This window comes from Idiotropiscis lumnitzeri, chromosome 18 (genome assembly GCF_059441095.1).
Source record: "Idiotropiscis lumnitzeri isolate Australia: NSW breed Sydney's pygmy pipehorse chromosome 18, RoL_Ilum_1.0, whole genome shotgun sequence".
Taxonomy (NCBI): domain Eukaryota; kingdom Metazoa; phylum Chordata; class Actinopteri; order Syngnathiformes; family Syngnathidae; genus Idiotropiscis; species Idiotropiscis lumnitzeri.
Genome location: NC_142408.1, coordinates 421,136 through 431,455, shown reverse-complemented (window position 1 = coordinate 431,455; position 10,320 = coordinate 421,136). Strand labels below are relative to the sequence as shown.

General features: G+C 47.5%; 1 protein-coding gene across 1 annotated transcript; it reads left to right on the top strand.

Annotated features, from left to right (window-relative positions):
- Positions 1-1,458: 1,458 nt before the first annotated feature.
- On the top strand, positions 1,459-9,969 carry slc45a2 (solute carrier family 45 member 2). The gene is made up of 7 exons (XM_088281564.1): positions 1,459-2,069; positions 3,949-4,125; positions 6,539-6,900; positions 7,568-7,711; positions 8,465-8,588; positions 9,174-9,379; positions 9,662-9,969. Exons 1-7 carry the CDS (start codon positions 1,613-1,615, stop codon positions 9,911-9,913), a joined length of 1,722 nt encoding a protein of 573 aa, XP_088137690.1. The 5' UTR covers positions 1,459-1,612; the 3' UTR covers positions 9,914-9,969.
- Positions 9,970-10,320: the final 351 nt, after the last annotated feature.

Sequence of the window (10,320 nt, the reverse complement as noted above, 5' to 3'; positions counted from 1 at the left end):
AGAATGTGCCGTCGCAAGCCACCGATTATCCAGTGGGAGCAGGCGGAAAATTGAGCCCGATGACGTTCATGCTCCCTCGTTGCGATTTCTTAAGCAGAAGATCGCGATGTTAAACTAACATTTCTTTGCCTTTCCCCAGACGGCGAATGCTTTCAAACGTGTCAAAAGAATGTGGCGAGCTGTGAAATCACCAACCTAGAGTAAAACTTTTTCCCAACCTGAATATTAAGCGTCACCACCGATGCTTTGGATAAAAGTGCTCCGAATCCTTGATTGTTGATTTTTCTTGCACGCGCATTTTTATTTTCCTGTCATCTAAAATTCAAAATATACGCTGGTACCTTAAAACCAGTGATCGTTTTTTTGTGACTTCCCATCCGAGATGATGCGTTGCTTTCGCTGGCAAAGACACTTTTTCGGAGGTAAAAACGTAAACAAATCCCCCCATCCATTTTAATGGGCTTGCAGTCCTGCCGAGAGGCCACCGGAGGGCGCCCCAGTAGGCAATCCCTGCATTTTTTTTATAATTCACTCTAGATAGCACAAGAAGGTTCCAAATTGCGCCGATCTTTTACGGCGGCTTACTCGCACGTTCAAAAAGTACCAAAGACTGTAAATGTTGTGTAGGCGTTCTTGTGAGTGTGAACCACGCTGCCTCTCGTCCAAAGTCAACCGGCTCAGGCCTCACCAAGCTGGATAGAAACTTGCTGGATTTCAAAAATGTGGCCTGCAGTGCTTGGTGACAAGATAGGATGAGTAAATGATCAATTGCTCCAACAATCTTTTTGCTCTTTGGAAAAGCTAAAAAAAAAGGACATGTGATGCATCTTTTTTTTCCCCATTTTTCCTCACAAACAACTGTGGCTTTTTGTCTCTGAGAAGCATGACGCCAGAACATCCCGCCTGTAAGCTTTTCGGAGAAAATTGTCCAACTGGTGTGATTATCATCTGAAGGAACTTCAAATGAAATTCAGCCACCTGCGGATGGGCCGACTTGAGGCAAATCGAAATTCACATTTGCCTTCCTTTATCGCCTCCTTTTGAAAAGCGCTCCGTGCACAACAATAGTTTTCCACGACATCAATCATACGGACTTACACTGCCGGTGCGTTGGAAAAATATTTCAATGACTTGACAAGAGCCGCCCCAAAAACATAAATGATGACGCCATCAACATTATGGGAAAAAAATCAAGTGTATTGACATGCGCTCTGTTGAGACTTTGCCGTGAACGCGTGTCTTCAAAAGTTCTCTTTTCAAAAGTCCAATCGAATATTTGTCGCATTGTGACTTTCGTCTCTCAACGGATCTTCTGAATGCGACCTGACACACTCGCATGCACGTGAGGCCTCGCTCATTCCCATGAGCCGCCTCAGGTCTTGCTCAGGGGACGAGACCTTTGCTAATCTCATAAATGCCTCCGACTTCTCTCCTCCTCTCTCTTTCCCTCCCTTGCCGGAGCACAACTTGGCTCTCCCCGGACGGGCCGGCGAGGACTCACATGAGCGGTCGAGCCGTGAGGGTCTCGCGCTCGGCGATGCCGTTTTTTTCCGCCCCCGTGCGAGGAGCGGCTCTTTAGACCTTTTCGTCCACAGATTGCTCCCCTCCAATCATGACCCTTTTGTCCGAGGACCGGTCGGCCCGGCCGCAGCCTTGCCGGGTCCCGGAGCCGGCCAAACCCGCGAGGTCCTCGCCCCGCCATTCCAAGGATTTGGGCGGCTCGAAGGACGGCGGCGAGGACGCCGTCTTCGGGCAGGTGGAGCCGCCCAGGCGCTCGCGGGGCCGCCTCATCCTCCACGGCCTGGTCATGTTCGGACGGGAATTCTGCTACGCGGTGGAGGCGGCCTTCGTCACGCCGGTGCTGCTCAGCGTGGGCCTGCCGCGCAGCATGTACAGCCTGGTGTGGCTGATCAGCCCCATCCTGGGTTTCCTTCTGCAGCCCGTCATCGGCTCGGCCAGCGACTACTGCCGCTCGCCGTGGGGGCGGCGCCGGCCCTACATCGTGACGTTGGGCCTCCTCATGCTGGTGGGCATCGCCATGTTCCTCAACGGCGATCTGCTCATTTCAGGTGAGCAAAAGAGAGGAAAGGAGGCTCCGTTGCCGTGCCGATAAGGTACCGTTGACGTTCTACGTGGGTGCCGTCTTTTGGGCGAGCATCAAAGACATTTGTAAGTCTCCTTGAACTTAACCCAAAGTGCTTGCGATCGTAACGAACCGACCGCAAAAACACCGACGACAAAGCGGACGCAAGAAAAAAGAATTTCTTCCACGGTTGGCGTCGTAACGTGGACAGAAATGGACTTTTGAATGAATCTAATGTACGACTTTTTAAAAAAAACAAGACAAATGGTCAGGGAAACAAAGTCCAACGACCAAAGACAATCGAATCGACAAAAAATGTCGTCTTTATTGAACCTCGCGTGTTTGGAAAAGCATCTCGTCCAACATTGACACAAATGTTTTTTTTTCTCTTTTTAAAAAAAAAAAAAACTTTCATGATGTTTGGAAACTTCACCAGTTCAAACTCTCAATTTCTGTCAACAAAAATTCATTCATTCCTAAAAGAAAAATCTGTCCTTGCAGTTTAACAATTGAACATTTTTGTCTTCTTTGGTTTTCCGCTGCCTTTCCGACGACTTTTTGTCAAAGACTCAAAATGTCACGTCCATTGAAGGCGTTTGTTGGTTTTTGCGTCTGTGCCGCCTTCAACTCTCCTCTCGCCCCAAGCGGCTTTCTCTGTAACAACACGATCGCGTTCTTTGTGTTGAGTCGTCATCTGACAAAAAAAAAGGCGCATTTGATCAAATACGCCGGTCACATTTGCAACTTGTGACTAAAATTCAATGTGTGCTTTGTTCATACGAGCTGCTGTTAAATTTTACCCCCAAAAAAACAAACCCAAAAATTCTCGGCGAGGCTGCATCACGAGAATGAGCCGGATAGGATCTTTTCTTTTTTTTTGGAGAACAGCATTCAAACATGAGCTGATCTGCCGGTTTCAAGTGACTGCTCAGTGGACATCGCATTAGGGACGCCTGTCAAACGTCACTTTTTATCAGGTGTGACTTTTCGTCACGAATACCAACATAGAACTCACTAAAGACAATACCTAAACAAATGTACGACACGGAACACGGACCAAAGGGAAAGTGATGTTTACATTTGGACATCGTGAGGCATTTCGGGATTCCCAAACGGAGGGCTTGACCTCACAGACGTGTTGTGTCACATTTTCCGAGCCCTGACAATTCCGTCACCGTCAAAGCATGCGACATAAAACTACATAATCACAATTTTGAGATTGTGCTCGCTCAAAACTGCATTGGCGTCTGGGCTGTCCGCAGAGTGTTATTTAGCTTCAATAACAAAACGGGTGGGAAGCATTCAAGCGGAGAGAAAGTCCCAAAAGAATTTTCTTCTGTTTATAAACAATGTACATTTTAGGGTTTAGTTTTGCCATTCCAAATAAGTCGACCTTTTTAAAAATCTAGAAATTAGTAAAGTAACAAAGTTTCTTTTTCAAGCCGAATGTGGTCATCCCCTCATTGCCATTTAAGCGAGGAGGTCCCTGAACGCCTCGCGGCTTCGCATCTTGAATGCCCCCCAGATCAATAAGCCCAACCATCCACGATGTATCCGTTATTGGAATTCAGTCATTACTTTGTGGCGATAATGAGCCCGCCAGAATCTCGGAGCCTCTCATTAACGCTCGCAGCATTTCCTCCCCTTCGATGGCGCATTAGCATGCTAAAGATGATGCTAATATCTGGAAGAGTCCGTTTGGCTGCCGGCGTGCCTGCAAGCTCTTCCATTCACGGCCACCCTGGCGTTACAGATCCATGTTTTGGAAATGCCGCATTGGCTTTGGCTCACGTTCCTTTTGTCATCGTGTTGACGAGAGCGTGATGGCCGCCCGAATAAGAATAAGCCCGGCCGTTGTTTTGCAGCGCTGATCGCCGACAGGTCGTCGCGGCGGACGTGGGCCATCGCGGTGGTGATGCTCGGCGTGGTGCTGTTCGACTTTGCCGCCGACTTTATCGACGGGCCCATCAAGGCCTACCTGTTTGACGTGTGCTCCCACCAGGACAAGGAGCGAGGCCTCCACTATCACGCTTTGCTAACTGGTAAGAATCACGTCCACTTTTCACTTCTCCGGTTTTGCTTCATTGGATTTTATGTTCTAAACAACTTTGTGGGTTGTAAAATAAGAGAAGACATAATCAGATAGATATTTTTTTTATTCCTAAACTTTTCAATGGTGCAAAGAGCCGTTGAAAATGAATAAATCAGCTTGGAAGAAAAAAAAGAGCGCTATTTTGCCGAGTGGGAGTTGAAAGCAATCGTTTGTTCTCCCATTCAACTGATCTCCAAGCATGCAGGTGGGCGGAACGAATGGGTGTGTGTGTGTGTGTGTGTGTGTCTCCTGATTGTTTCATCTCTTGGCCATCTTCTGATGATGCCATAAAGATCTTAGAAATTGCATTCGGAAAGCACAAAGTATCATCGAATACTCAAGCAATGGGAATAGTTCTGCTGCTTCTGCGGCGAGAAGGTGTGAAACGAGTCCTCGACTAATTTGAGTTCCTACCTGAATTAAAAAAAAAAAAAGCCTTAGAAATGTTTTTTTATTTTGTGTGCGCTGTCGGGAAGCCTGACCAGCCAGTCGCAGCGACACGTGATCGTAACTCGCAGTGAGAAGTTCAACTTCAAAATGAAATGTGACCAAATAAGACAAGGACACCAAAGCCTTGGCAGGCTTTTAGTTTGATGTTGTTTGTCGGCGTGACGGTTCACCTGATTTGCCGAGTCAGAGCCGCTTGAAAATTGTTTGTACAAACTGTTGCCAACATCCTCAATACCGCTTCATCCTGAGATCAATTTCAATTATTAATTAAGGATAATTGAAAACTTTTCATTTACATTGTGTGATTACGGCGCCTATTAGCAGTGTTAGCAGCCGCTAGCTAGCAGCTACTAGCTAGCAGCTAGCCACTAAATGAGTGCCTGAAATTGGCTGGCAGCGCCGTCGGTCTACTTTTTCAAGGCGCTTTAAGAGGCAAAAATGTCTTTGCACACTTTGATGCTGACAGCCTGACACAGTTGCAGTTCCTTTTAATCCATTTTTAATAAACCAGGCTTGCTCAAATGTGCCGTTTTATCCGGCAAAATCGCTCCTGTGGTTCTGAAGTCCCTTTGTCCCATTCTCATTAATGTTTCGAGGAAAGCAAATGACATTTGCTGCCATGCACAGTTTAAATGTAAATAAAATAATGATAACTCCCTAAATATTGAATTGTATATATATATATATATATATATACACATAAGTGGCGGCACGGTGGCCGACTGGTTAGCACGATGGCCTCACAGTGAGACGGCATCGGTCGTGGGTTCAATCTCGGCTCCGGCCATCCTGTGCGGAGTTTGCATGTTCTCCCCGTGCCTGCGTGGGTTTCCTCCGGGTACTCCGGTTTCCTCCCACATTCCAAAAACATGCATGGCAGGCCGATGGAACATTCTAAATTGCCCCTCGGTATGAGTGTGAGTGCGGATGGATGTTCGTCTTTGTGTGCCCTGCGATTGGCTGGCAACCAGTTCAGGGTGTCCCCCGCCTACTGCCCAAAGATAGCTGGGATAGGCTCCAGTACCCCCCGCGACCCGCGTGAGGAGAAGCGGTACAGAAGATGGATGGATGGATATACACATAAGTGACATGTTTTATTTTATTACTCGTTTATTCAATCGTAATCTATATCACGTAATGGATTTTTTTTCAAGTGGTGAAGTGAACATGTCACAACATATGGGGTGTGTAGACTTCTGACCTATGACTCATGGACTCCAGTTGAGAAGAACACCATGCTACTCATGTTCCGTGGAAGGCTTGTGCTGATGTGAGCGTCTGACAAAGTGCGGCTGCACGTAATCCAGCGGTCATGTGCTGCAGTCATGGGTCTGGGCTGAGCCAAACTCGGAGGCCTCGCGTGCACATGACTCTTGGAATGCGGGGGTGAGATGGAGGGTACAGAAGGAGGAGGAGCACTCGATGCGTGCTCACCAGGAATTCACTTTCAAAAGCCTTTCGTACAAAGTAATGCACGGTCATTTTGCAGACGCATTATTCGTCGACATACTGCGGCGAGCAAAAGTCACTTTGTTATACAACGCTCCATTACTGCAAGTTTCCCGACTCCCTGAGAGCTTTTTATTCCCTTCATTTCCAATTGATCAGACTGCTGGTTTGATCAATTTTGCAGAAATAAGATTTAGTACAGATTTATTTTTTACATACATTACAAAACAAATGCCCCCCCGACCCCCCCCCAAAAATCCTCAATTAATCGGACGCTGTTTTTTGTCCTCTCTATTGTAAAGTCAAAGTATTGTCAATCAGTCCAATATTGCAATCAGCATCGGTCTCGAAATATCCGTTTTTTTGGGTGCGTGTGCAAGTGATGGTTATAAATGGCGAACGGCGCATTCATGAGTGTGTATTTGCCTTTTTTTTTCCCGTTATTATGATGTGTTCTCTCCCAGGTCTTGGCGGAGCATTCGGCTACCTGGTGGGCGCTATGGACTGGGGTCACTCCATCCTGGGCCAGCTGCTGGGCTCCGAGTACCAGGTCATCTTCTTCTTCTCGGCGCTCACCTGGAGCGTCTTCCTCACCGTGCATCTCTTCAGCATTCCCGAGGAGCCCCTAGAAAAGGCGTTGGCCCGCCGACCCTCGGCCCTCGGCGCCCTGAGGCGTCTGGGGTCCCAACGGAACGGCTACGGAACTCTGGGCAACGAAGCCGAGGACCCGCCGCCGCCGCAGGTCGCGGACATCCGACAGCGGTCCTTCTCTGCTCTCGGGGAGGCCAACGCCGTCACCTCCAGTGCCAAACAGCCCAGCAAGGAGGTAGAGTGTCCGCACGCTGCATCTTGCTATTTTTAAGCAGACTTCAGCGAAGACTGTTTTTCAGGGACAGGCCAATTGAATGCTGCAGCGCGCCACAATTTGTCATCTCTTGCCGTTCAAGGGCGGCACAAAACCGCTGAACAAGCAACAAATAACGAGAGCAAGAATTTGTTTTGTGCATTGTTTTTCTCCAAAAATCATCTCACTGCAAAGCCATTTCAAAGCCGCAAAAAAGTATTTTGCCCATTTGCATTGAAATTCATTTGCAGGATAAAACGACTCCAGCCAGGAGACCCGGCGAGCGACTTGAAAGAAATTCAAATCAAATGGGCTGACATGCCATCTGTTGCAATCGATGATACGAAATGGAGAAAACTTGCTTCCCGAGCCGCCTGTGACGCTGGGAGACACTAAGCCATGTCTCCCATCTAGTGGTGAATGGTGATATTACTACTCAAAACGACAGTCGACACATTTTCCGAGTTAGGCACCCACAAATTAAAAATCTAAATATTATCAAAAAATTTTGTGTGTGTGTGTGTATGGAAATTTTATCAGTTATTATATTATAAAATATCTAATTAATCAGCTGCTCATTGCGATGACTTCTCAGGAGGTTTACCAAGGCGATGTGTGCGTTTGCACGCTTCTTCGTGTGCGTGCGTAGGCCCGTGAGCGGATGACACTGAAGTCGCTGCTGAAAGCCATCATCGGCATGCCGAGCCACTACCGCTACCTGTGCATCAGTCACCTGCTGGGATGGGCGGCGTTCCTCTGCAACATGCTCTTCTTCACTGACTTCATGGGACAGGTGAGGACCGCCGCTCAAGCCGGCTCAACTTCCATGAAACCATCGTGAAAAAAGTCTCCAATTGCCGCTCATCGGCATGTTTTCAGATTGCTCTCAAATTTGAATTGCCTAGAGCCAATTTGCCATTTCATTATTTAGTCAGTCAGAGCATGGCGGCCACGTTTGATGACTCCAAATGAAATTCTTTGAAAATTGTCCTTCAAAGTCCAAACTTTCCCGTTCAACTGTTATTGGCTCGATTGACAATGATGAATTGATGACGGAGCGAGACTTCTCTGCGAGGCATCTCAATGAACGTGGTCGGCCTCCATTCCAAAAGAATGAGACCGGTCGTCGTTGGAACGCGCTCGTGCAGTCCTAACCAAAAGCCGATAAAGCCGTCTCGGATGAGTCCGTGTGGAGTTGACTTGCGAAAAGAATGGAATCACCCGGATGAACGACGATAGAAGATGAGGATTGTGTCACCCCCTCGCGGACAAACGGTCCGCTTGAGCGTTATTAATTATCGGCATCACACGGAGAACTGAGATGCGCGCTTCGGCATGGATGAAAGCGTGACGCTTTTTATTGGAGGCGTGGCTCTTGACCCAATCGGTGAAAGTCGAAAGGCTGGAGTGAAAATCGGCCTCTTCAATGGCGGAAGGTGAAAAACGCCGCAGGAAGGCATTGAACGCATCGCCATCAAATAAGGCTTTGATTTCAATCGAACAAACGGAAAGGAAAAAAAAAAGCCTCCGTGCGTTTTCTTTGCAGATCATCTACAAGGGGGACCCGTACGCCGAGCATAACTCCACGGCCTACGCCGCGTACGAGCGCGGCGTGGAAATTGGCTGCTGGGGTTTGTGCATCAACGCCGTGTCCTCGGCTCTCTTCTCTTGTAAGTGCACTTTTTGGTACGATTGACGACGTGGCCTGTGAAGCGTTCCTCGAAGCCAGCTCCGACAAGTAGAAAGGAAAAAGCGGAAGGAAGGAAGGATTGAGCGACTCGCAATCACGCTCATCCTGATCGGCAGGAAGCCGAGCCGAGATTTCGGCAGCTTTTACGATGGGACGCTCACTTGCGATCCATTTTTTTTCGTCAAAGAAACACGCGGGAAGATTTTGATAAAAGGACGAGAAAAACCTCGATTGAACAAATGAATTGGGAGAAGCGCTTGTTCATTTGATCAAAGGATTTGTTTTTGTGGCGCAAAAACACCCCATCGAGTAAAAACAGCTTTTTTTTCCCTATCCGGGAAATGGCCACTAGACTACAATGAATGTAAGATCATTTTTGGGTTCGTGACGTGTTTGCAAAAAAATTGAACTTTGGAAGAAGGCTTCGTTGCGATCGGCTTCAAGAAAAAAAGCATCATTTTGATTTTGCATTTTTGGCAGAATTTCAACTGGCATGTTTTGCTTTTCTCTCTGCAGAATGGGTGTGATCCTAATAATTGTTTTTTTTTTTTTTTTGGGCATCAAGACATTCAGCGCTTCTTGCTGCCCTACGTGGGCCTGAAGGGCTTGTACTTTCTGGGCTACTTTGTGTTTGGCCTGGGCACCAGCCTCATCGGCCTCTTCCCCAACGTGATGGCCACGCTGGTGCTGTGCAGCGTCTTTGGCGTCATGTCCAGCACGCTCTACACCATCCCCTTCAACCTCATTGCGGAGTACCAGCGCGAGGAGGAGGTAACTGCCATTCTTTGCAAGCGAGGCTGCCCGCTCTTTGTCAGCATGTCCGAGAAAAAAAAATAGTTTTGATACTTTATGATCAGGTTTAGAGGAGATGGAACAAAATGGTCATTTTGCGTGCGCTGAGGCATGTGACAAATCAACGACTGGCACCTCCTTTGCCAGCGACTGGTCCATCGCCATCCACGCTATCTCTATCTATATGTAGACATCCTTTAAAAAAAAAAAAAACAACTAAAAATTCATCATCAACCAATCCTTGATCTCCTCCTCCGCCAGGAGGAAATGAATCGTCGCGGCGGCGGCGGCGAGTCGTCGCGGGGCACGGGCGTGGACTGCGCGGCCCTCACTTGCATGGTGCAGCTGGCCCAGATCTTGGTGGGCGCGGGCCTGGGTGCCCTGGTCAACGCGGTGGGCAGCGTGGTGGTGGTGGTCCTGTCCGCCTCCACCGTGTCCCTGCTGGGCTGCATGTTCATCGCAATCTTTGTCAGATACGCTCGCTCCTCGTCCTCCCCGTCGCGCTGTTTGTAATATTCAAACGAAGATGCTATTGTATTGCGAAATAAAGATTCTTTACGATAACCTTTTGACGTGTCTGTCGTCAAGTCATCGTTCAGAAAGCGCAAATCTGTGGAGTCGCAGGAGGGTGCGCCATTTGAATGCCATCAGCAGGGGGCACTGTGGTTACCCGCTAAACTCAAGATGAAGAAAAAATTCAATTAAGAAAATGAATTTGAGAAATGTTGATTCAATAATAACAATAAAGTAATTAACCCAAATAAATTGTTGAATAAGTGTTGGCTCTGCTAAAAACAAAACAAAGCAATAATTGAAAAAGATATTCAAAGAATATATTCGAAAAAAAAAATCTGTGAATGAGTGAATCTGCAAGTCCCGAAACACAAATAGAATAATAATTAAATCAGGATTTATCATAA